Source organism: Suncus etruscus, chromosome 16 (assembly GCF_024139225.1).
Source record: "Suncus etruscus isolate mSunEtr1 chromosome 16, mSunEtr1.pri.cur, whole genome shotgun sequence".
Lineage (NCBI taxonomy): Eukaryota > Metazoa > Chordata > Mammalia > Eulipotyphla > Soricidae > Suncus > Suncus etruscus.
The window spans coordinates 59,864,387-59,892,041 of NC_064863.1; the positions used below are offsets into that span (position 1 = coordinate 59,864,387).

The 27,655-nt window shown below is 38.0% G+C and overlaps 1 protein-coding gene and 1 pseudogene across 1 annotated transcript; both read left to right on the plus strand.

Annotated features, from left to right (window-relative positions):
* On the plus strand, positions 1–27,655 carry AMTN (amelotin). Its single transcript, XM_049789862.1, has 8 exons — positions 1–40; positions 3,916–4,010; positions 5,633–5,698; positions 6,971–7,060; positions 8,395–8,430; positions 10,286–10,312; positions 12,853–13,117; positions 27,426–27,655. The coding sequence occupies exons 1-8, from the start codon at positions 1–3 to the stop codon at positions 27,653–27,655; spliced, it is 849 nt and encodes a 282-aa protein (XP_049645819.1).
* LOC126032865 (uncharacterized) lies at positions 11,758–11,929 on the plus strand (annotated as a pseudogene).

Genomic DNA, 27,655 nt, shown 5'->3' on the forward strand with positions numbered 1-27,655 from the left:
ATGAAGAATGTGATTCTACTGTTCTGTCTTCTAGGACCAGTCTGGGCATCACCAGTAAGTACAATAATGGTTTGATTTGTTCTGTTTCAAATACCATCACTAAGAGTGATTAACATCACTAATTGTGGATCTCTCTCTCTTCCTATCCTTCAAAACCATTTTTTTGACTCAGTGAAAGATGAAATGTTAGAGCATACCACTATCTTGAAAATGTATCACTAGCTCGAGAAAATAGCTCAGAGAACATGGCTGAAAGCACAGGGCTAGGTTTCAATTCTAGCACTATATAGCCTCTAAACACTGTGATAGTTAACCCTGATGGACCCAGCATGGCTGGAGAAATCAAAACAAAACTAATTCAGTCTCTGAATTTTGTGAAATAAATGTAATTATTTTGGCAGAAAATAACTATTTTCACAGAAGATAGAGCAAAAGAACACATGAGATCATATCCACTCAAAGTAAACAAATAATTTCAAAAAGGGGAGTTTAATTAACACTTCCTAGAAACTAATTTTTGTCATCATAAAATAAGTAAACCATACCTTCTGATTTTTCTAATTAGAAGGCACAAAATATCTAGACAGTATAAATTCTCAAAAGGATAGCAAATAATCAGTATACCATGTAAATATACTCTATATTTTTCTATTACATTTAATCACAGGAGTTTTCACATATATTATACAGGGTTGTAGGGTTTTTAATTTCTTTAAGAAGTACATATCAAATACATACTTTATATAATGACCCTTTAATATTTTAGAAATGGGAGATATAACCTATAGTGCTCAGGGATTATTCTCAACTCTGCTCAGTTGTTCCAGGTGATGATTGGTGTAAGGAAGGATGTCAGGAATGCGTCATCTGATGATGGAGATCAAGTCAGGATCAGCCATAAGTAAAGCAAACTCCTAAACTCCTTCATTATTTATCTGAACCCCTTTAATCTTTACAAAATAGAAAAAAATAGATTGGTGACTCAGATATCTAAATAGACTTTCCTTTGATTTTTAAATATATACATAAATTTTAAAAATAATTCACTATGAAATAAGAAAGCAAAAATAAACTTTTCTAAACTGAACCTCAGTTCACTGAAAATTTTTATAATCATAACTTCATAACTACTTAGGTGCTATGATAATTATTGAAATATAATAAGAGCAGCAAATAAAATGATTCCTCATATGTAAACAAAGACTAGATCCTTATAAGTAATTAAATTATAACTTATTAATACTTTGAAGATAAACAATGATTTATGGGATGAGGAGTGGTACAGACATAAATAACCAACCACCCATGTCATTTCAAATAGTTACATGTCCTTTTAAAAGAAGCCATTATCAAAAATTTAATTTCTGCAAAATATATATAAGAAAAAAGTCTTTTCATTAATAGGTTTTTCACTTTATAGATAAACCTATTAAAATGTTTTCTAAATAGAGTGTCCCTGGTATATTTAAATTGCCATACATATGCACCTATATACATAACTTTTACAATTTGTTCAAATAAAGATAAAATCTCAAGAATGCCATTAGTATTCATAAGGAATGACATGCAGGTTATGCAGATTAATTGCTAATAGACAATAATGACAAAACAGCAAGAGAGCTAGTGTGAGGGAATGTGGGGGTAACACAAAAATGTCTATTAATTATAGTAATGATATTTAACAAATGACCAATCAGTATATATGGACAAGGTGTTTGTTATTTCTAAATAAACTTAAATTCTCTAAAGTCATACAAATAAATTAATTGAGACATGAACAATTCAAATTCTAGCCACTGTTTTTACCACATCAACCATATAATAGGGTATGTATTAGAGATCAGACAGGTAGCATATTAAGAAGAATGGTCAAAGTCAGACTACAAAAAAGTGAACTCAGCAAAGGCTTGAGAAAGGTAAAGCAATGAGTCAATGTCTGGGGAAATAGCATTTCAGACAGAGAAAACAGATGGAGATAAGACACTGAAGTACAGGGGCCTCATCTGTCCCAGTAAGTGTCTTGTATGGTACTAATAGCAGAAGTGAGGGGAGTTGAGGGAAGACAGAAAATCAGGGTGGCATTAAAGACCTAGGACCTGAGGACCTTTGAACCATCGGTTCTCAACTTTTACTCATTGAAAGTTCTGAAGCTTTACTCAATTTAGAAGTTGAATAATAATTCAGAAGTAACTAAGATAAGACTTATTTTTCAAAGGGCCACTATGATTGGTTTGCTGACATAAACTATAGATAGATAATGAATAGACTCATTTGCAAATTCCAATCTTATATAAGAATATATCTTGAAGGGATCTTTAAAAAATATATCAAACTTAATTGTTAAAACTGAAGGAAAAAATTCCAAAGTAAACTAGGAGTTAATGGTAGTTCCTAGGTGCATGCAAGTGAGTCAAAATTGACTATGGGGGCCGGTGAGGTGGCGCTAGAGGTAAGGTGTCTGCCTTGCAAGCGCTAGCCAAGGAAGGGCCGCAGTTCGATCCCCCAGCATCCCGTATGGTACCCCCAAGCCAGGGGCGATTTCTGAGCGCTTAGCCAGGAGTAACCCCTGAGCATCAAACGGGTGTGGCAAAAAAAAAAAAATAAATAAATAATTGACTATGGCTAAAGACCACACTGCAATGTCTTTTAGGATGTGGCTAAAAACAAAGGTGAGTTAGGACCAACCTGCCTGGAGAGGTCCCCCAAAAATGCAGGGGTTATACTGAGAAAGGCTAATGGAAAAATTTCTTTCTTTAAGGACAAAAAATTCCACTGGCAGGGATCACAGAACAAACTCTTCCACTTACCTTTCACCCTGGCAGAGCAATTTGCTTATCTGGTCCTTGGTTTCTTTATCTATAGTCAGAGACTGGAGCTATAGCACATTGAGAAGGGAATTTACCTTGGAGATGGCTGACCAGGATTCCATTCCCAGTATCCAGTGTGGTTCTTCAAGCACTGGAGTAATCTCTGAGTACAGACTTACGCCCTGAGAAAAGCTGGGTATGGTGGTGTAGTCCAAAACCGAATCAATCAATTAATCAATAAAAGCCATAAAATTATATCAGGTGGATGACAAGGAGACTTCATCCTAAAATTGTGATTATTTTTTGTTTTTTCTAAGAGTTCATTTTTGTGGGGGTTTTTTGGGGGGGCCACACCCGGTGATGCTCAGGGGTTACTCCTGGCTATGCACTCAGAAATCGCTCCTAGCTTGGGGGACCATATGGGACTCTGGGAGATGGAACTGCAGTTCTTTCTAGGTTTGCGTGTGCAAGGTAAAGGCCCTATTGCTTGTGCCACCGTTCTGGCCTTTTTAAGAGTTATTTTTTTAATTTATTATAGTTTCAGAAATGTATTTGCAATAGTGTTGGCATTTGTGGTGTACAGTTGCCTCACTTCATCACCACCCCCAGAATGCCCAAGACTCTCCATTCATGTATCTATGGCAACTCTAGTACCAGTGATTCTGTCCCTTCACCATCATGACTTGTCAACTATGAGATAAAAGCAAGACTCATAATAATCCAGTAAAAAATTATGGCATCTCCAGAACTGGAGAGAAGACAAATTCATGCATAGTTAAGGTGGAGATTTGTACTGGGGGTGCAAGAGGATGATAAAGGCAATTATAGAAAAGAAACTTGGAGTTTCTACCAGAAATTCAAATGCTTTAGTTGTCCTCTTCCTTCTCTCCTTCCCCTCTACATTCCTGCTTTGGCATTGTAACAAGCTTCATTTGCCCTTCCTATCATGCAAAAGGTGTCCCAGGGAATTTTAAAACACATGGAGCTCAAAAACACATTTTTGTCTTTGGAACAACTTGCTAGCTACTAGAAATAAATGAATATCGATAAATATAAAACATTTTATATTTATAAAATACATCTCTGCCCTTCATATATGTATATTTTTTTAAATCTCTAATACAGATCAACCCTGCTTTAGGACTTCCTCCGATAAGTTTGGTTCCAGATCAGGCAACACTAAACCAACAGCAGTCAAATCAGGTAAGAGTCCCGCAAAAGACATCACTTGAGAGTAACAGAGTAAACATGCTAAGACTACTGAATTTACATTAAAAACTAGAGTCTCAAAGCTAAACCAGAAAGAGCAAAAGGCTTCCCTGTGGAAAAATTATGAAGTCAAAATTCAATGCAGTTTTACAGTCATTCATCAAGATATATTTGTCTTGGAGAAAGCAATGCATCCTAATTATTTGTCCCTCTGTCTAAATAATAATTTGGCCTTGCAATCAGAGCTAGTAAAAATTGAAAGCAATTGTAACACCTATGCTCTTGAAATCCTGATGTATCATTTACGGTATGTGTCAAAGCCTGTAAAAATTAAATGGTAATCTATATTGTTTAAATCATCAGACCAGAACAGTTGCTAGGGAGTTTGCCTTACTTATGGTCAACCAGAGTTCAATCTGGCATTCTGTATAGTTTCTTGAGTCCAAAAGAATTGATTTTCTGAGTACAGATCAAGGAGTAACCCCAAGAATTGCCAGATGTTTAATTTTTGGTCTCAAAACCAAAAATAAAATTATCATCAACAAATTTCCTCATGGCATTTTATTTTAATTCTGCTCTTGCTGATGAATTCAAGTGTTACTGAAAACCTGTTCCTCAAAGTGCCTCTGAAGATTGCTGACTCTTAACTACCCCTTTATCCCTCTCCAATGTATTTAGGACTCTAATGTGATGGGCCTCCTCCTTTTATATATATATGAAATATTCAGAATTAATATAATCAGATAATATCAGGGTATAAAGTCCTCTCTTTAATATATAGATATTATTAAACATGATTCACTACTATTCTCATCCTTTTAGAAGCCTGAAGAATATACATTATGAACTTTTTAAAATTTTTTATTTAAATGCCATGTTTACAAGAGGTTTTTTTTACATAATGCAGTTTTTTTCCACCGATAAAGTTGTTCATGATTAAAGTACAGTCATACAATGTACAACAACCTTCACCAATGTGCATTTCCTGCCACTAAGCCCCCAATTTCTCTCCCACCCTCTCTGATGTCCTCTTCCCTCCTACTCACTATCTTTTTAACCAAAAAATGTAGAAGTTTTGGATGTAGCTCAATAATAAAGTACAAGCATTGAACTCTGGGTTTAATCTCCAATAATACACAGAGAATTTTAAAAAATCAGATACATGAATTAAATACTAAAACTAATAATAATTGATAATAAAACACAAGGTAATTTTACATTTTAGAATAATAAATGCCCAAACAATACATTTCCAAAGGTTATGCCCAGAGCCACAAAAAGGATGCCACTGAGACCTGAGTCTTCATCTTCATTTATCTTTATAATAAAACCAAATGTGGTGAAAGCATAAGTTACTTGATAAGAAGCTCAGAGTAAATAAAATACAGTGGTAGGGTGATGGCACATAACCAACCTGGATTCAGTCCTTGGCATTGTATATAGTGCCTCAAGCACTTCTAGGAGTAATTTCTGAGTTTAAAGCCAAAATTAACCCCTAAGAATCAATAGGATTGACCCAAAACAACAACAAAAAAGTTATTTGAGGAAATCCATTGTTGATACAATAGTGGAAATAGAAAGTCTATTTCTTGTTCACCAATTTTAATGTCCCACAGGTATTCTCTTCTGTAAGTCTAATACCATTGACACAAATGCTCGCTCTAGGGTCAGATCTGCAACTGGTAAGTACTTTTATATAATTTCAATTTTCAGTGCTAAATAAATATAATGTCTAATGCTATATTTATGCATAGCCACAAATAACCACATACACATTTATCATCATAAATAAGTTGGAAAAGAAACAACAAAAAACTTAGAGTTGAGGGGCCAGAGCAATAGCGCAGTGGTAGGGTGTTTGCCTTGTGTGCGGTTGACCCAGCACAGACCTTGGTTTGATCCCCAGTGTCCCACTTAGTCCCCAAGTCAGGAGCGATTTCTGAGAGTATAGCCAGGAGTAACTCCTGAGCAACACTGGATGTGGCCCAAAAGAAAAAAGAATAAGAAAAAAAAATGATTGAATGCTATTCAATAGATCTTACAAAGCTTTTTTGAGCAAGTATCAAGCTGATCTTCAAGTTTAAACTTTTTGGTTCTTCTCAACTCTTTTTTAAACTCCTATCTCAGCCCTCCATTACATTTTCCTCACATCCCTCTGCAATATCCATATATCTACATAAATAGTTTCATTACCCCAACAACATAAGCAAACTATAAGGAATAGAAAGATATAGTTTAATCTGTCTTAAGTAGAGAAATAACTGATTCTTTCATGATTAAAGTGAATTTTCCTCCAATGGACAGGTTTAAATATAGTATTTATTAAACCAAGTTCAGGCTTTTATCTAAGTTTTCATGGTGATATCTGGAAAAGAATTTATATCTTCATTTAAAAAAATAATTAAAAATTATTTTAGAAAGCATTGATGTGACAATAAAAAGTAAAAAGCAAAGATAAAATCTATATCTAATTCCCAAAAGAATGTGTTAAATGTCAAAGAATAAAGTTCTGAGAAAGGATTTGGGGTCTAATGTAGAATAAACAGCTCTATAATCTTTAAACTTTTCTTCCAAGGTTCCACATATTTAAGTCCAAATGAAATACAGTATTATATATTGACTTAGCAAATCCCTTAAAATGGTTTGAATGTATAACAATTGGTTAATTGTAACAAACATTGAGAGCCAGTCCACAGATAAAAAATTGTGCCAAGCAAATGGTGTGGTAGTACATGGAAGCTTTGAAACATGGGTGGAGGTATGCTGACACTGTTGGTGTGTAGGGGGTTGGGACAATATATACCTAAACCTTTATTATTAACAGTATTTTAAATTACTGAATTTAAAACACTAAATAAAAATAAAATAATTTTCATTTACTAAGAACATTTAATTTTTCTGACATTCAAACTGAAAAAACAAAACTCAATGAAAATATTTATTATTGCCTTTAGCTAAATTCTCCTGCAGGGATTACACCTGCTACTCAAACCCTCCCACTGTCCCTGGGAAAACTGAATGGACAACAACCACTGCAGCCACACGTAAGTTTAACAATAGGAATTTTGTTCTAAGCTTGTTCTAACCATGGAGAGTATTTCTTCTCAAGATCTAAAGGGAAATAAATAATTTTCAACTTCTTAAAGGTTTTTTCTAGTTCATTTGCAGAGTTATATTCTACTAAATATACAAGTCTTTGGGAATTTTATTCTTGCTGAAAACCTAAGAAAATAAAACCCAGAAAAACTATGCATACTATTCCCTAACTCTCTAAAATACATAACAAGAAAATATTGAGAATGTAGGAAGACTGACGAGTGGACATTATAGGGGAGATACTGAGGGTTATTTGAGTTCTTCTCAAATTTGCTCATTTTTCTATTAAAGATTTTCTGAGTGACAAAAATTATCCCTTTCACACCTCCCAGAAGACAAATAAGACAAATACAGCACATTTTCACATAGAAATCTCCAGTTCAATTCCCAATAGGTGATAGTTACCTGAGGACAACTATTTGTAATACTCACGCATACACAAACACACAAGATAGGCATAAAACTTAAATTCCGCAACTCTGAGTTCAGCAAAAAGTTCTGAGGTAGTCATGAATGCTTCAATTTCATTTTGTGCCCTTTTTCAATACCTTCAGGATCTCAATCCCTTCCCCAAGTTCCTAGTTATTTCCCATCTCCCACCACTGGTTGGAATCATTAAAAATTCTCAAAGCCCTTTCACACTATAAATTAGTATAAATTAGGCATCATTTGGGGGGGTGCATTTTATTTATTTATTTTGTTTTGGGAAAGGAACTATGCTTGGCTCTGTGTTCAGGAGATTGACCCCAAAGGTGCTGGGAGGGATTATATGCGGCGTCAGGGATTCAAATCATTGTCCACAGAATGGAAGGCAAGCACTCTGGTACGATCTCTCTGGTCCTGTATATTTTTAACAATGGACAAAGCACATGTAAACTGAGCTTCCCCCTCCCCATACTTTAACTCAGCAGCAAAATATTCAGGCAACATTTCCATGTGTGTGTGTGTGTGTGTGTGTGTGTGTGTGTGTGTGTGTGTGTGTGTGTGTAATACTTCAATAAACCTTACAGAGGCCTTAACATGGGTTAAGGCATTTGTTTTGCATGCAACTAACCACAGTCTGATTCCTTGCGCAAAATGATCCTCAAAAAACACACTCTGGGTATAATCTCTTGGCAAATTGGATGAGTTTCAGTTCCAGTTCTTTAAGTCTATATGATGATATATGATACAGTAATATTAAATATTTATTTGAGGAGATTCTTTATATATATGTGTGTGTGTCATTTGCCACAGCCTCCCTTGAATTCAATTTTTGATTAATTTTTTATCCTTTTTACAGATGTTACCAGTTATTGTAGCACAACTTGGGACCCAGGTAAATCTGTGGGTTTTTTGCTTTTTTTAATATCTTTATTTAAGCACTATAATTACAAATATGTTTGTAGTTGGTTTTTAGTTATAAAAAAAAAAGAATACACCCCCCCCCGTCACAAGTGCAACATTCACACCACCAATGTCATCCATCTCCCTCCTCCCCATCCTCTGCCTGTATTTGAGACAGGTATTCTATTTCTCTCTCTCTCTTTCTCTCTCTCTCTCTCACACACACACACACACACACACACACACATACTCTCTCTCTCTCTCTATCTCTCTACCATTATCAAGATAGTTGTCAGTGTAGTTATTTCTCTAACTGAACTCACCACTCTTTGTGGTAAGCTTCATACTGTGGGCCAGTCCTTCTCTATTGTTTCTGTGTATTATTATAATAATGTCTTTTGTTTTACTTAAAACCCATAGATAAGTGAGACTATCCTGTGTCTATCTCTGTCCCTCTGACTTATTTCACTCTACATAATAGTTTCTGTGTGCATCCATGTATAGGAAAATTTCATGACCTCATTTTTCCTGATAACTGCATAGTATTCCTTTGTGTATATGTACCACAGTTTCTTTAGCCACTCATCTGTTGTTGGGCATCTGGGTTGTTTCCAGATTCTGGTTATTATAAATAGAGCTGCAATGAATATAGGTTTGCAAAAGGCATTTTTGTATTGTGTTTTTATATTGCTAAGGTATATCCCTAGGAGTGATAAGACTAAATCATATAGGAGCTCAATGTTCAGTTTTTTGAGAAATCTCCATATTGTTTTCCATAAGGGCTGGACTAGACAGCATTCCCACCAGAAGTGAATGAGAGTTCCTTTCTCCCCACATCTCTGCCAGCAATTATTGTTCTTATTCTTTGTGATGTGTACAAGTCTCTGGTGTGAGATGATACCTCGTTATTGTTTTCATTTGCATCCCCTTATGATAAGTGATGTGGAACATTTTTTCATGTGTCTTTTGTCCATTTGTAGTTCTTTGAGGAATTGTCTATTCATTTCTTCTCCCCATTTTTGATGGGGTTAAATGTTATTTTTCTTTTTAAGTTCTGTCAGTACCTTGTATATCTTAAATATTGGCCCCTTATCTGATGGATATTGGGTGAATAGTTTCTCCCATTATGATGGGTATTGGGTGAATAGGCCTTTGTATCCTAGTCACTATATTTTGAGGAGCAGAAGCTTCTCAGCTTAATATAGTAACAACTTAATATAGTATCATCTTCGTACAAGAAACATCTAGACAAAATTACTAAATTTTGCATGCTGGGACTATGAATTTGGTTGTTGTTCTTTATTCTTTATTGTCATGAACATTGGTTTTCTGTGGTATATATCAGTTACTTATTAATAGACATATGTAAATTGTAATATAGGAAGTCATGTGTGACTCAAAAAACAAGCATTAGAAATATAAGTCTTGGGGCCGGGCGGTGGCGCTAAAGGTAAGGTGCCTGCCTTGCCTGCACTAGCCTTGGACGGACCGCGGTTCAATCCCCCAGTGTCCCATATGGTCCCCCAAGCCAGGAAAAACTTCTGAGCACATAGCCAGGAGTAACCCCTGAGCGTTACTGGGTGTGGCCCAAAAACCAAAAAAAAAAAAAAGAAATATAAGTCTTATGCTGCATAGAATTTTGTAATATAAGCACAGAGGTACTTTAATATATCATTCAAAAATTAAAACCTTTATGATCTTTAAAATATTTTAAGCTTTAAAAAATAAAAATAAAATAAAATATTTTAAGTTGTGAAGCGTCTTAAATCTATTTAAGCATTTTAAATCTTTAAAGCACCTTGAATCAATTACAATTTGTCTAACAATTTGTTTTATTTTCCTTTTAGGGTACTATCCTTAGCTCGGAGGAATTGGTAAATAAATTTTATACTTTTTACTATTTAAATTGTTTATTACTACCACAAAGCTGTTTGTTGTTGTTGTTGTTACATAATCTTTTAAACCACAAAAATTGAAGATGGTATGTATCATGATGCATTGATCATTTTTAGTTCATTAAATTAGGATATCTTTATCTCAGAGTTTTTGTCTCTATTATTTTTACTTATATTTAATCACATATTAAATAAAATACAACATATTCTGTTGTAATCAGAAAATCAATTTATATTTTAACTATTTACATTCTAGCTAAATTTTAGGATTAGAAATTAATTGCTTAAGAGTTGGAGAATTAGTACATGAGTAGTGTGTTTAGTTTTCATGAGGCTGACCCAGATTTCATCTCTGGTATCCCAAATGGTTTCCAAGCTCACTAGGAGTGATCCCTGCATGCAAAGCCAGGAAAAGTCCTGAGTATTGTCAAAATGTTGCAAAATGCAAAAGAAAAAAGAAAGAAATTGCTTAATTACAAACATGTTTGGAGTTGGGTTTCAGTCATATAAAAAGAACACCCCCTTTTTCAATGCAAAGCATGAATATGTATAATCATATATATTGGTTTTATTTCAGGTAAAATTAATTTCTTAATTTAAATTTTCATTTTTGTTGGTAGATATACTAATTTTCCAAATCTATAGTGAAAAATGAAATTTCTCTACAAATAACTTAAAGAGCTGAATATGAATAAATCTCATTGTCATTACTAGGAACTTCTAGGCATCTACCTATAAGTTATTTTTAGGGAAATAAATTACTTGGTATCTTAAATTGTCATCAAAATAAAGGACTGGAGCAACATGTGAGAAGAGTTTACTTTAATTATTCATCTTTAAATAACAGGTACATACTTGCTAGATTGTCCATGAATAAAAGCAATAAATGAATGCCTACATATATTAAGACATCTTAGTACATCTTTTCTATACCTTACTTTGAATCCTTATCAAATTACAGCATAAAGGTATTTCACATGTGTTGAGGAGCGACTTGGAGGTCTCATTTATGTGAGGCATTTGCTCAAAAGCATGGAGCTACAACTTCAACCACAAAGTAATGATTGTTATGTCAACTCTATAGTTGAGGCTCAAAATATTAAGCAACTTAGATCCCAAGGAAATAAAAAACAAAGTAGATCCAAAACAAAGCTATTTTTATTTAGTATAACAGTGGGTGTTTTTAACATTATTTAGTAGAACATACAATACTTAGATTTCTCATGCAACTGGCATACAGATACAACTTTGTTGAAATTTATCTTTATGACAAAGAGCAATGATCTTCAATCTGTTTTACTCTTGTGGACTGACAAAGATTGAAAGAATTCTCAGGTATTTAAAGTAGATATAAAAAATTTATAGTTATAGTTTTTTTATTTGTTAAATCTAATTTTGAAAATTTTGTCCAGGAATAATCCTAAAAGACTATAATTTAAAGAATCATTTTATAGTTATTTACTAGAGAAGTTTCTCTGAACATGTAGGGTACCAGAAACTATGAGGATGAGACAAGATACCCTCTCCTGAGTACGAAGCCGGCTTTAGGTGGCTTTCTTCAAGTTGGTGTGAGGGAGAGAGTGTAGTCTGAGTGGAATAAAAAAAAAGAAAAGAAAAAAAAAAAGAATAATCTTGAGTGCAGAGCCAAAAAATGAACACCCTGAGCACAATTGGGTGTGACATAATAATAATAATAATAATAATAATAATAATAAGTATTAATAATAGTAATAAACTAAAAGAAATAACCAACCTTAATCTTGGTTAAAAATCATCAACTCTTTGTAATCTATAAAAATGTCATCAGAACTCAGAGGTCCAGAGAACTGATTCCTGCCTGAAATATTTTTAAAATCAACTAATATTAAATTTCTACTTTAAAAAAAACTTTTCCCTAGGAAAATGCACAAGTGTAGGCAGCAGTATCATTTACTATTAATGGACAAGTTACAGACAATTCAATAAGCAGGAAGTTGCAGAGATTTCACATAGAATATACAGTGGCTTAATGGCCAAGAAGTATATTTATGAATAAGTATTTCAATGTTTTTCAAAATACATAAAAAGAAATATATAAATCAATCCATGAGATAAGTATAAATCTACTTGAGTTCATTTTCCATAGTTTTAAATATTCTAGCTTATGTTTAATAATTTATTAATAATTTTAATAAAAGGAAGCCTGGCTTAGGTCAACACAGAACTGTCTCATATCTGTGTGAATTTTCTACCTTAAATGTACCTCTGATGTGAACAAATTAATGCATTATTTCTTTGCAAGTGATTGGTTTTATTCTAGCTTTCATTATGGGAAGGAATTTTAACACTTCAAGAAGTTCCAGTAATGAAACCAGCAACAGGATTAGCTCAGTCCAAGAAGCATTTCCTTTTTTCTATTTTCTCTGCCGTTACCTTCTTTATCCTGCCCTCCCTACCCCAAATTACTGCCCTTCAAGGTTAAAATAACCATCCTTAAACTGTATATTTGAACTGTTTTCTCTTTACCTTCCTCTTTCCAGCCTGTGGCCTCACAACTCTTCACAGGCCTCATCCTCCAGCCCTTAGTCCAGGGAGCAATTCTGTCCAAAAGCCAAATAAATCCAGACATTCAGAATGGAGTGATTCCAGCAGGACAATCAAAACCAAATCCTGACCTCCAGGGAACCACAGAGATTCCCTTCTCAACTCCAAGTGGCATAGATGATGACTTTGGGGTGACAACTCCTGCTGGCATCCAAAGAGGTTTCCATCTTACTGAGGAAACCACCACAGAGTCACCAGATGGTAAGTTCTCCAAGGATAGAAAATGTCCCTGAACCATAAAAGTTATCACTAAGTGGAATAGATTTTGCTCTTTCAACTTACCAGACTTGGGTAAGTCTCTGAATCTTCCTAACCTAAAGGCAAGAAAGGAATCACATAAAATAAACTGAAGAGAACACAACAGATAAACTCAAACTCTGGTGGTAATTGTTGCAAGTCAGCCCCTGAAGAGTCTGCCACACTGTCTAGCCAACGTTTCTGAGGTGAAACAAATGTTGTAAACTTAAAATGCCTATTATTTCAAGCAAAATTACTTTACTTGTTAATTTGTGGGAATGTCTACAGGCAAATATCCTTACAGAAATAATTTGATAGTGACATTATTATCCCTAGCTTTTTAATTATCAACTTGAAATTTTGATGACAATAAAAATTATTAACTTCATTTTACTTTTGCCTACTTTTAAATTGTGTTTCTATTTTCTTCCAGGATTTCAGTAAGCTGGATTTTTTTTTCAACTAAACCAACTCAGACATGATTATACATGTGGATCTTTTTCAATGACCAGAGTGTAAAATAGATTTGATATACACTGGAGAGCATCAGGAAAAAAGTGTGCTTAGTTTATTTAAAATAAATCTTTTGAAATTTCAGAATTGGATACTTTCTGGATAACACTGACTTCTTTAAAAAAAAAAAAAAAGGAGCAGGATTTCTGGGTCTTTGCCTGGTATGTTGGGGGCTCTGGGAAGGACAGCTAGCCACAGGCCCCCTGGGCTGACCACCTAGTCCAGGGGTCCAAGGTCCCCCCAAACCTGGTGGGTCTTCAAGGCCACGCCTGGTTAATTGGGCCCTGGGGGGAGGGGGGGGAGAAATTCCTCCCTAGGCATCCAAAAACTACAGAGGCATGGCTGGGCTCAGAACACTCCGCATGCCAGGATTTCTGGGTCTTTGCCTGGTATGTTGGGGGCTCTGGGCAGGACAGCTAGCCACAGGCCCCCTGGGCTGACCACCTAGTCCAGGGGTCCAAGGTCCCCCCAAACCTGGTGGGTCTTCAAGGCCACGCCTGGTTAATCGGGCCCTGGGGGGAGGGGGGGGAGAAATTCCTCCCTAGGCATCCAAAAACTACAGAGGCTCGGCTGGGCTCAGAGTACTCCGCATGCCAGGATTTCTGGGTGTCTTTGCCTGGTATGTTGGGGGCTCTGGGCAGGACAGCTAGCCATAGGTCCCCTGGGCTGACCACCTAGTCCAGGGGTCCAAGGTCCCCCCAAACCTGGTGGGTCTTCAAGGCCACGCCTGGTTAATCGGGCCCTGGGGGGAGGGGGGGGAGAAATTCCTCCCTAGGCATCCAAAAACTACAGAGGCACAGCTGGGCTCAGAACACTCCGCATGCCAGGATTTCTGGGTCTTTGCCTGGTATGTTGGGAGCTCTGGGCAGGACAGCTAGCCACAGGCCCCATGGGCTGACCATCTAGTCCAGGGGACCAAGGTCCCCCAAACCTGGTGGGTCTTCAAGGCCACGCCTGGTTAATCGGGCCCTGGGGGGAGGGGGGGAGAAATTCCTCCCTAGGCATCCAAAAACTACAGAGGCTCGGCTGGGCTCAGAGCACTCCGCATGCCAGGATTTCTGGGTGTCTTTGCCTGGTATGTTGGGGGCTCTGGGCAGGACAGCTAGCCACAGGCCCCCTGGGCTGACCACCTAGTCCAGGGGTCCAAGGTCCCCCCAAACCTGGTGGGTCTTCAAGGCCACGCCTGGTTAATTGGGCCCTGGGGGGAGAGGGGGGAGAAATTTCTCCCTAGGCATCCAAAAACTACAGAGGCACAGCTGGGATCAGAACACTCCGCATGCCAGGATTTCTGGGTCTTTGCCTGGTATGTTGGGGGCTCTGGGCAGGACAGCTAGCCACAGGCCCCCTGGGCTGACCACCTAGTCCAGGGGACCAAGGTCCCCCCCAAACCTGGTGGGTCTTCAAGGCCACGCCTGGTTAATCGGGCCCTGGGGGGAGGGGGGAGAAATCCCTCCCTGTGCATCCAAAAACCACAGAGGCGCAGCTGGGCTCAGAACACTCCGCATGCCAGGATTTCTGGGTGTCTTTGCCTGGTATGTTGGGGGCTCTGGGCAGGACAGCTAGCCACAGGCCCCCTGGGCTGACCACCTAGTCCAGGAGACCAAGGTCCCCCCAAACCTGGTGGGTCTTCAAGGTCACGCCTGGTTAATCGTGCCCTGGGGGGAGGGGGGGAGAAATTCCTCCCTAGGCATCCAAAAACTACAGAGGCTCGGCTGGGCTCAGAGCACTCCGCATGCCAGGATTTCTGGGTGTCTTTGCCTGGTATGTTGGGGGCTCTGGGCAGGACAGCTAGCCACAGGCCCCCTGGGCTGACCACCTAGTCCAGGGGTCCAAGGTCCCCCAAACCTGGTGGGTCTTCAAGGCCACGCCTGGTTAATTGGGCCCTGGGGGGAGGGGGGAGAAATTCCTCTCTAGGCATCCAAAAACTACAGAGGCACAGCTGGGCTCAGAACACTCCGCATGCCAGGATTTCTGGGTCTTTGCCTGGTATGTTGGGGGCTCTGGGCAGGACAGCTAGCCACAGGCCCCATGGGCTGACCACCTAGTCCAGGGGACCAAGGTCCCCCAAACCTGGTGGGTCTTCAAGGCCACGCCTGGTTAATCGGGCCCTGGGGGGAGGGGGGGAGAAATTCCTCCCTAGGCATCCAAAGCCCCGCGCGTACTTCATGTACTTCATGTATTCAGAATATTCCTTATTCTTTTGTTATGTTTTGCAATACAGAATGTTTATTTTGTATTCTGCCCTTTTCCACACCCATACAAAGCTCTTTTTTACTCCTTAACTCTCTAACCCCCTCTCAAACATCACTAACCTACATTACTCTTTTTAACTTCAGTAGTGTACAATCCTAATCACAGTCCAAAGATGTGCATTGTGTGTGACAACCCCAAATTCTTTCAAGATATATAAAATGGACACGTATTTCTTTAGAATATTTTGTGGGTTTTTTTGGACAGCTATAATTCTTACTAAATTTTGTCTTATACAGTGATGATTCTAACCACTTTTTATCTTCTCTTTTTGAGCTGTTTAATAAGGAATTTTGGTGGAAGAGTCCCCCAGTTTAATGCTTATGATTGAACCATGTCATGGGAATCATTGGAATTGTTCTTATGGCCCCCATATGCGCCAATAACACCACGTGGCATTGCTTCTTATTTGCATAGGCACATTAAAATGGGAAAATACTATACATACAAATAAGATCCTATTTAATAGAGATTGGAACACACAAATCTTGTAGTGCAGAGGGACCTTACACCCTGAACATTGACATAACGACTTGGCACAGACCTCAGAAGAAAGGGCATAATCCATTCTCCCCTGAACCAGGGAAGCCATCCACGAAACATCCAGGCTGGTCTATAACATCACCTGGAAGCAATCCTCTACCATGGAAGACCTACACTGCTCAGACTTTGACCTGCTCAAAAGAGACTTCCCTTAACACTGAGAAGACTTAACAACGACAACGACCTGCTTACAGGACAGGGCTCCCTGCATTGCCCTTTGATTGTGAGGTGAAACGAGAGGATGCTCCACATCCTGACTTCAATGTAAGATATGCAGATTTCAGGATCTTTAATACAGAAACATGATACCAACAACAGAGACTGTGTGAAAAATAAAAGTGTGTTGGCACTACAGACAATGTATTGGATTGGACGATCTAGCTTGCCTGAAGCCTAGACTTGGTCTTATGCCAGGAAACTTCAGGGGTCGGGTCTCTTTGTACTTAGGCCAAGGTTATTTCTTTCCATGTCCCTCATATTTTGGTGGGCCTATGCAAACAACAATTGCCACTCTAACACCATTTTTACTGTGCTCCTTTGACTCTAATCTTTAAAAAGAACTCACTTAAAATTTGAGGTTAACGTAAGCTAATATGCATGTATATGGAAATGTAAGAAAATACTATGCCTGTAATGTTTAAGGAGTTACGTAAGTTTTATGGCTTTAGATTGCTTTGTGTACTGTTAAGAAATATTATAATGTGTTACAATCTGGGGACTTGAGGGACAAAGTAATTGTACATGGATTCTGTCTTATTTATCTTGATGTTCTTTCAAAGTTAAGATATCAGCAAGGGGACTTCTGAGAATTATGTTATGGGTGATTGTCCTTCCACTGTAACTTTACTTTGTCCTCTTTCTTTGTACCTTTGTTCTCATAATTAAAAATAAAAAAAATAGAAAAAAATATTTCAATGAAAGACAGTGTAATGATTATATCAAATTCAAAAAAATTAATTGTTTTAAATTTTATTTCTAAAACTTTTTTGATAATAATAAAAAAAAGGAAATAGTTGTTTGTCTTTGAAATATAGCATGATGATATAACTTTGTAACTAGAACACATGTACATTAAAACACATTTTGAAACAGTCATTTTCTTTTTTGGAGACAGAAAATAATTACATAAATGACATTTACCTCTAGGTATTTGATAATAATCCAGTTCTAGAACTTTCTCTGGAGTAGGAGGCACTACCAAATACATAAGAAATAAAGAAAGAGGGGCCAGAGAGATAGCATGGAGGTAAGGTGTTTACCTTTCATGCAGAAGGACGGTGGTTCGAATCCCAGCATCCCATATGGTTCCCTTGCCTGCCAGGGGTGATTTCTGAGCATAGAGCCAGGAGTAACCCCTGAGCGCTGCTGGGTGTGACCAAGAAAAAGAGGAAGGAAGGAAGGAAGGAAGGAAGGAAGGAAGGAAGGAAGGAAGGAAGGAAGGAAGGAAGGAAGGAAGGAAGGAAGGAAGGAAGGAAGGAAGGAAGGAAGGAAGGAATGAAGGAAGGAAGGAAGGAAGGGAGGGAGGGAGGGAGGGAGGGAGGGAGGGAGGGAGGGAGGGAGAGAGAAAGAGAGAAAGAGAGAGAGAAAGAGAGAGAGAAAGAAAGAAAGAAAGAAAAGAAAGAAAGAAAGAAAGAAAGAAAGAAAGAAAGAAAGAAAGAAAGAAAGAAAGAAAGAAAGAAAGAAAGAAAGAAAGAAAGAAAGAAAGAAAGAAAGAAAGAAAGAAAGAAAGAAAGAAAGAAAGAAGAAAGAAAGAAAGAAAGAAAGAAAGAAAGAAAGAAAGAAAGAAAGAAAGAAAGAAAGAAAGAAAGAAAGAAAGAAAGAAAGAAAGAAAGAAAGAACAAATTCTGATTTCCTCACAATACCTTCTCTTCAAGAAGAACTCCTGTAAAGGCTACACACTCAGTAATCCCTACCCAGGAAAATAGATCTAGAGCAGGAGTTGCTGTAGGAAATAATCCAAACCAGGTTGAAAGGGTTAATCAAGTGTGGTCAGATAGTTTTCTGCTAGAGAGAAGGAGAGACAGAAGGAGAGGGGGAAGAGAAAAAGAGCGAGAAGGAAAGAGGAAGAGAGATGTCAAGTAGTTTTCTGCCTTGAACATAGTGGGAGGAGAGGGAAGTGGGGAAGAGGAGAGGGGGAGAGAGTTGCCTAGCAGAACTATAGTTTTTATTGTGTACAGAGACAAGTCCCAGGTTGGGGAGCAAGAACAAAAGGCCTATCCTGAGCCAGTCCCACCTAGTTATGCTTGAGACTTGTAAAACAAGATGGTAAATAGGAAAATCCCTTGTATTGGGTAAAACCAAGTAGTAAACAAACAGATTCAAAGATACCAGGGATAATATTTGTTTTGGTTGAAACCAAGTTGTAAATTTTGAACCAATAAACCCCAAATTTAATTTAGTAAAAAAAATGTCATCACATAAATTATTCATGAAAACCAAGAATTATAAATCTATCACCTAACTTCAAGTTACTTACATATAGATATAATGATTGTGACCATTTTTAACTCTGGTATATCTAAAAGTCAGAAATTACATAAGTAAAAGTGATTTTTTTTTACATAATATTCTTGTTCTACACATTAAATCTATAACCAAACTATTAAGGTTCAAAGTGAAAAAGAGTTGGAGAAATTAATATAAACCAAAAACGTAATGTGTTTGTTTAGTTTTGGGGTATTTTGTTTATTTGGTTTTTGGGTTTTGGGCCACATTTGGGGGCAGTCAAAGGTTACTCCTGGCCCTCTGCTCAGAAATCACTCCTGGCAGTCTCAGGAGATCATGTGTGATGCTGTGAATTGAACCTGGGTCTGTCCCGCATACTCCATGTGCAAGGCAAACGCCCTATTGCTGTGTTATCACTCCAGCCCCATTTTGTTTTGTTTTTATGAAGTAACACTGGCTTATATCATATGTGTTTTAATATTGTTTTTTCATACTGTTTCAAAAATAAATTGTCAGGGCTAGAGCAATGGTGCAGTGGTAGGGCGTTTGACTTGCATGTGGCTGACCCAGGACGAACCACAGTTAGATCCCCCTGTGTCCCAAATGGTCCCCCAAGCCAGGAGCAAATTCTGAGTGCATAGCCAGAAGTAACCCCTGAGTGTCACCAGGTGTGGCCCAAAAATCAAAAGGAGGAAGGAAGGAAGGAAGGAAGGAAGGAAGGAAGGAAGGAAGGAAGGAAGGAAGGAAGGAAGGAGGGAGGGAGGGAGGGAGGGAGGGAGGGAGGGAGGGAGGGAGGGAAGGAAGGAAGGAAGGAAGGAAGGAAGGAAGGAAGGAAGGAAGGAAGGAAGGAAGGAAGGAAGGAAGGAAGGAAGGAAGGAAGGAAGGAGGGAAGGAAGGAAGGAAGGAAGGAAGGAAGGAAGGAAGGAGGGAAGGAAGGAAGGAAGGAAGGAGGGAAGGAAGGAAGGAGGGAAGGAAGGAGGGAAGGAAGGAAGGAGGGAAGGAAGGAGGGAAGGAAGGAAGGAGGGAAGGAAGGAGGGAAGGAAGGAAGGAGGGAAGGAAGGAGGGAAGGAAGGAAGGAGGGAAGGAAGGAGGGAAGGAAGGAAGGAGGGAAGGAAGGAGGGAAGGAAGGAAGGAAGGAAGGAAGGAAGGAAGGAAGGAAGGAAGGAAGGAAGGAAGGAAGGAAGGAAGGAAGGAAGGAAGGAAGGAAGGAAGGAAGGAAGGAAGGAAGGAGAAAGAAAGAAGTTGCCATACTGCCAAATACAAAAAAATTTTTCTATAGTCCACTGGCCCCCTTCCACCTATATACCACCACCACCCACAATGGTAATCTCATTTATGCCAAAATCCCCTACCAAGGTTTAGTTTAGAATTTGTTTAATCTGTTCTCTTGCTTAATTTATTTATATTCCATATAAAAGAAAGATATCCCATAATTTCTTTTTCTTTCTGATTTATTTCACTTATCACAATAGCCTCAAATTCCATCTAGATCTCAAAAATAGAAAAAATTAAGTAAATAGCATCTTGCTATATAATATAATTAAATATAATAGCATCTCAACCTCATCAGTACAGATCAAGTCAAAATATGTAGCCACAAATATATTCCTTAATAAGTTTTACAAGGAATTAAAGGTTTTCTAAAGGTTGACAATTCAATAATATTGCATATACAGGATCAGAATAACATATTTATGAGTTGCAAGATTTCCATGACCAAAGAGTAGTTTATCATTTAATTATAAAATTTATACCATTCATATTATAATTGCTAATTCAAACATCATAAAGTTGTCCTAAATAGATCTCTATAAAATTTATTTTCTCAATTATGTATTTTTCAACTATAAAATGAAATCAAAATAAACAAAATGAACTCTTATGGTCACCATGATAAATAATACATGAAAGTGCTTGGCACATTCAATACTACTATAGAAATTGACAACTTCCCACTGATGTGGACTTCTGTTGTCTCCACTCTAGTTCAACATAGTATTAGAATTCTTTGCAGCAGCAATCAGACAAGAGAAGGAAATCAAGCAAATCCAAAATGGGCAAAGAGAAAGTCAAACTATCTCTATTTGCAGATTACATGATGATATATATATTGAAGACCTGAAAGAGACCACACCACAAAAAAAATCTCCTAAATAATAAATCAATATAACAAAGTGGCCAACCACAGTCATTACACAAAAATCAGTTACATTCCTTTATATGAATAATGAGTTCAAGTAGAATCTATCCCATTTAATATAGTGTCAAAAATCATCATGCACATAAATAAAATAAAAAAAAACTGAAGAGTTTACTTTAAGGCAAGATAGATCCCACAAACACACCAGAATTCTACAAAAAGATGTCACAAAATCTCATGACAATAATCTCTCTCAACATGCTCCAATTAAGAGACACAAAGTGGCAAATTGGTACAAAAGTTGAATTCAACATTTTTGCTACCTGCAAAAAAACATTTTGGAATATTCAGAGCAAACACAGACTCAAAGTCAAAGGTTGGAGACAATCTTTTGAGCAAACAACTCCATGGATTACTTTGGGTGCTTGGCCCAGTTGAGGCCTGTGCCACCTTGTTTTCACATAAAGAGTAGTTATGAGTACACGATCCTGAAGCAAACACGGAAGTGTTTTATGTGGCATAGAAAAAGGATCTGGTCCTGGCGTGGCCTTTGGTGTGGTCACAACATAGATGGTCCATGGCCTCCTGGAATCTCTCAAGTCCTAGAGGCTCTGCTGGAATTTGTGTATCGAGAGATAGTGGTGGGCCCAGCTTACAGCACATGGATCCCGGTAGTGAGTCTAACCAGAGTTTCCATCTTTAAGATTTCAAAGTGGGATGCCCTACCAACCATAGTTGAAACCGTCTGCTCAGAGGCAGACATGGCCTTGGGTGTTTCTTGACCCAAGATTCTTGAAGGAGTACTGAAAACTGTGATCACTTTCCCTAAGCCTAAATTAAGGTCAACAAATCAGAGGCATATATACCATGTCCTCCTGGAAGGTACTACAGCTGTGGGGGCTTGTCCCTTTGATATTTCAATGGCAGTTTCCACACCAGCCTCTGCCCCAGAAAGCACTCTCCTGGACATGATAGTGGTCCTGCTCCCTGACCCCAGATTAAGGCCTCCAAAAGTTTGGCCCAGATGGACCAGTTCTTCCTGGGTACTCAAAATAAAAGGTGTTTCAGTTTGGAGTACTGTGGGACTTTGGAGAGGTGTTCTTTTCTCTATGCTCAAAGCCTTGAATCGTTTACATAGGTCTGAGACATGCACCTGGTTCTTAATTCTGTTGTTAGCCCTGGGTGGGCCAGGTCCCATGCCAGTCCCCCAACCCAGGGGCCTTGGTATCAAGTTTGCTGTGTTGTACCTGCAGGTGGCACTTTGTCAGGGGGAGGTATAGGCTGACTGACTCTTGTTGAATCCTGAGGAAGATCTCAGGATGGGAACCTGCAAAGTTGATGGGGTATCCATAGGTGATGTTAACCTCCTCTTATGTAGGGAGGGGCACCAGGGTTTAGTGATGGGTAATTGCCATAAAGGAACCCAAGAACCTGCTGTCTGAAGATGCTGTCTTCTAGTCTCCAATCTTTCAGGATGTGAGGCAAGGCGAGGACAAGGACTGGATCACTTCCCACCGGGAGGCCGCTGCACAGATACAGCAAAAGACTAGCTTAGGAAAAGGAGGTAAATCTGGAATTAACTAAGCGAAGGTTAGGAGAGACTACCAAAACAGCTGTCTCCAACACAGGCAAAAACCCAAGTTGCTAGGTGCAGTTCACAAACCCCTTGTCCTTGAGCACATCACAAAGGGAGAGGTCACGTGGTGAGGGGAGAGCCCGGCAGGGGACAGAGCTCAGACACACCCACTAAGCTGGTGCGGTAGGCACTTGGCTTCTTCTTGTCCGTGAGCTTTGCTCAAAGGCATATTGGAAGGAAGGCCCATCTTACTAAAATATCTGAACCTTAATCCACCCCACTGTGGGAAAATAGAACGTTCCTAGTAGCTACCAATTGGTGGCTTATTTAGGGGGCTGTTGCCCCTTATGAATTTTATGAATGAACCCAGATGACCCCTTATACTAAAAATTAGAACATTCTGCCTTTTTGTTTTGTTTTGTTTTTAATTTTTATGAGAGAGGCTTTTGGACTACATCTTTTGGCACTCAGGGTTTAATTCTGCCTCTGTGATCTGGAATCACTCTCGGTGGGATCAGAGGACCATATCTATTGTACAGACTTTATTTATGGCTTTGTTGTTTCTTTAAAATTTTATAAAATTTGGGCCCGGAGAGATAGCACAGCGGTGTTTACCTTGCAAGCAGCCGATCCAGGACCAAAGGTGGTTGGTCCGAATCCTGGTGTCCCATATGGTCCCCCGTGGGTGCCAGGAGCTATTTCTGAGCAGACAGCCAGAAGTAACCCCTGAGCACAGCCCAGTGTGACCCAAAAAAAAAATTTTTTTATAAAATTTTTTGGTTTAACTTTTTGAAATTTAAATATGATTACTATAAAGTTATTTATGGTTGTCTTCCAGTCTTACAATACTATCCTTGATGCATAAGTGTTTCTCCTACCAATGTCTCTGATTTTTCTCAAATCCATTCCACTGGCTGCCTCTGGTAGGCATTTTGCTTCTCTCTCTCTCTCTCTCTCTCTCTCTCTCTCTCTCTCTCTCTCTCTCTCTCTCTCTCTCTTTCTCTCTCTCTTTCTCTCTCTCTCTCCCTCCTATCACTCTCTCCTCCCTCTCTTTCTCCCCTCTCTCCCTTTTTCCTGTTTTAGACACTTTAGTTTACACCATTGTTAAAACGAAGGGATTCCTTGCATATCACTACATCTACATTCAACACCCATTATTTTTATTTTTCCAAGTGATCAGTTTCAACTATTATTGTTATACTCATCTGCCCTAATTGCACAACTCCACAATTTGTGGCATTTTACCTACCATAGACTGGCCCTCTTTTCTGATGTCTCAATTCTTTTAGATAACACAACATTTTGAGTTATATACATGACAACTTTGTTGCAAAACTAAGTTTAAATAATTATCAAAGTATAGATATGCATAAGAAGGCTTAGCAATAAATAATCTGCAGGTGGCCGGAGCAATAGCACAGTGATAGGGAGTTTATCCTGCACATGGCTGACCTAGAACAGACATGGGTTTGATCCTCTGCATTCCATATGGTCCCCCTAGCCAGGAGCGATTTCTGAGCAATTTTTGAGCGCATAACCAGGAGCAACCCCTGAGCACCACTGGGTGTGGCCCAAAAAAAAACAACAAAAAAAAATCTTCTATAGACAAATTAGGTCACTCAGGTCACTTTGTGATTTTGTGGTGATTAAGCAATATCTGCTATATGCCTGTTATATTTTAATATATCTCTGACAAAAATAGATACAAATATATTAAATAAAATATTTCCAAAATTAATATAACAAAACACCATAGCCAATCATAATTAATTTTGGGACACACTGGTCCTGGCTTAAGAGAAAATGCTTAAAATGTTTTCACATAAACATTTTTTAGGAGTGGTGAGAGGAGTCAGCTTTTCTTGTAACAGATTTTAGAGGAAAGGCTTTTAGTTTATTCCCATTGAGAATAATATTTGCCATTGGCTTGTGTTAAATGGCCTTGACTATATTGAGAAAAGTTCCTTCCATTCCCATCTTATTGAGAGTTTTTATCATGAATGGGTGTTGGACTTTATTAAATGTTTTCTCTTCATCTACTGATATCATATGGTTTTTATTTTTCCTTTTGTTGATATGGTATAATATGTTGATTTATTTGCATGTATTAAACCATCCTTGCATTTCTAGAATAAAGCCTAATTGGTTATGTTGTATGACCTTCTTGATGAGGCGTTGGATCCCATTTGCCAGGATTTTGTTGAGGATCTTTGCATCTGTGTTCATCAGGGATATTGGTCTGTAGTTTTCTTTTTTGGCATCATCTTTGCCTGGGTTTGGTATCAGGGTAATGTCAGCTTCATAAAAATTATTCAATTTCTGTTTCTTCAATTTCCTGAAAGAACCTGAAAGGGATTGGTAGTAGTTTCTCTTGAAAGATTTGAAAGAATTCATTAGTAAATCCATCTGGATCTGGGCTTTTGTTTTTGGGAAGACTTTTGATTACCATTTTAATTTCCTCAATAGTGATGGGACTGTTTAGGTTTGTTAGATCATCCTGATTCAACCATGGAAGATTATAAGAGTCCAATAATTTATCCATTTTTTCCAGGTTCTCATGTTTTGTGGTATAGAGCTTGTCAAAGTAGTCTCTAATTACCCTTTGTATATCTCTATTATCAATAGTGATATCCACCCTTTTCATTTCTAATCTGGTTTATTAAGTTTGTCTCTCTAGCTTACTTTGTGAATTTTGCTAGTGGTTATCAATCTTGTTTATTTTTTCAAAGAACCAAATTTTGCTTTCATTGATCTTCCAAATTGGTTTTTGGATTTCCACTTCATGAATTTCTGCGCTAAGTGTTGTTATTTCCTTCTGCCTGCCTATTCTGGATTCATTTTGTTGATGATTTTCTAATTTTATAAATTGTGACATTAAGCTATTTATGTAGGACCCTGCTTTCTTCCTGAAGTGTTCTAACAAAGCTATAAATTTTCCTCTTAGTACCACTTTTGCTGTGTTCCATAAATTCTGAAAATTTGTGTCTTCATTGGCATTTGTTTTTAAGAATTTTTTTATTTCCTCTTTGCTTTCATCTCTAACCCACTGGCTATTTACTAGTGAGCTGTTTAATTTCCAGGTGTTAAAGTTTTTCTTCTGTGTCTCTTTTTAGGTCATGTCTAATTTCAGTAGTGTGTATATATATATACATACTTTCTTCCATATATATATACCAGTCCACTTTCTTCCATTTCTCTTTTAAGAGATAGTATATTCTTCTTGGGTGTCAGCCTGGTTGGCCTATCAAGGAGTAGCAGGGTGGTGTTGATGTCTTCCACTATTATTGTGTTGCTATTGTTGTCTTCTTTAAGATTTGTCAACAATTTTATTAAATATTTTGCTGGGTGTGATTTCTTCCTATTGCACATATCACTCGATTATTAGGAAATATTCATCTTTGTCCCTTATAACTTTTCTGAGTCTGAAGTTTGTGTCATCTGATATTAATATGACTACTCTAACATTTTTAAGGGAGTTGTTTGCTTGGATGATTGTCCTCCAACCTTTGATTTTAAATCTATGTTTGTTCTGACTATTCAAATGTGTTTCTCGTAGGCAGCTTAATGTTGTCAGCTTTTTTATTCATTTTGCTGCTATGTGTCTCTTAACTAGTGCATTTAGCCCATTGAGGTTGAGAGAGATAATTGTCATTGGATATAGTGTCACCTTAGTGTAAAAGTTTGGTCTGTCTTGTCTTAAAGTAGACATTTCAGATATCTTTTAAGGCTAGTTTTGAGTCTGTAAAATTTCTGAGCTGCTATTTATCTGTGAAGCTATGTATGCATCCTTCAAATCTGAAAGTGAGTCTGGCTGGGTGCAGTATTTTAGGTGAAGATTCATTTCATTGAGTTTTGTCACAATATCCTACCACTGAATTCTAGCCTTGAGGGTTTCTTGTGACAGGTTTGCTGTAAATCTTAAGGATGCTCCTTTGAATGTAATTTCCCTTTTTTGATCTTGTTGCTTTCAGTATTCTATCCGTATAAGTGGGATTCATTATTGTGACTAGGATGTGTCTTGGGGTGCTTTTTTTCAGGTCTCTATTAGCTGGTACTCTCCAGACATGCAGGATTGGTTGAATGCCATCTTTATCTCCAGAAGTTTCTCTGTAATTATGTCCTTTACTGTTGATTCTTTCTGGGGATTTTCTTCTTGTGTCTCTGGGACTCCAATGATTCCTATGTTGTTTCTGTTGAGTTTATCAAAGACTTTAATTTTCATCTATTCACATTCTTTGAGTATTTTTCCATTGTCTGATCATTTGCTTTAAGGCTTTTTATTAATCTCTTCTGCAGTATGAATTGTTCTCCATCTCATCTTCCAGCTCACTGATTCTGTCCTCAGCTATTGTTACCCTATTGAAGGGTCTTTCCATTGGTGTTTTCAATTCATATACCGAGTTTTTCAGTCCTGTTATTTCAGTTTTGATTTTTCTGATTTCTATCTCTGTGATCTGTTCAGCTCGATCTATGCTTTCTTTGAATTCTAAGAACATCCTCCATATTTGTTCTCTAAACTCTTTATCTTAGAGGCTAACTCACTGGTAGTTACTTTTAGGTCCATCAGAGCTGCCATATGCATTTTTATGCATGGTGTTTTGCCCTGCATTGTTTCCCCCCCATTGACAAGCTGGCAGTGTGAATTTTTCCCTAAGTGTTATGGTGGTGTTCGTGGGCTAGAAGATGCATCTGGCCATTAAGAAAAGCGGTGCAGCAGCACTCCTCTGGCTCCACCCTTTGTGTGTGGAGACAGCCTATCTTGTGATGAACCCTGAAGAAATTATGTTCACTGGGACCTTTCTCAGCTGTCTCATGCATAAAAGTAGAAAACCAAGCAGGGAGCAAAGCAGTGGCCTTTTATAATGTCTCCTTTGAGACCAGGCACATGGCAGGAATCAGGCTCCACCTTTTGCAGGCCAAGACAGCCTACCTTGTGATGAGCCCTGAAGAGATTATGTTTGCTGGGGCTTTTCTCTGCCGCCTCAAGCAGGAAAACAGGAAACCAAGCAGGGAGCAAATTAGCGGCCTTTTATAA

Bases quoted from the DNA above. Each gene is read 5' to 3' on its own strand.
- AMTN (XM_049789862.1), top strand. From the start codon at position 1: ATGAAGAATGTGATTCTACTGTTCTGTCTTCTAGGACCAG. The intron at 4,011-5,632 runs GTAAGAGTCCCG...AATGTCCCACAG, and splicing joins ACCAACAGCAGTCAAATCAG to GTATTCTCTTCTGTAAGTCT. The intron at 5,699-6,970 runs GTAAGTACTTTT...TATTGCCTTTAG, and splicing joins TAGGGTCAGATCTGCAACTG to CTAAATTCTCCTGCAGGGAT.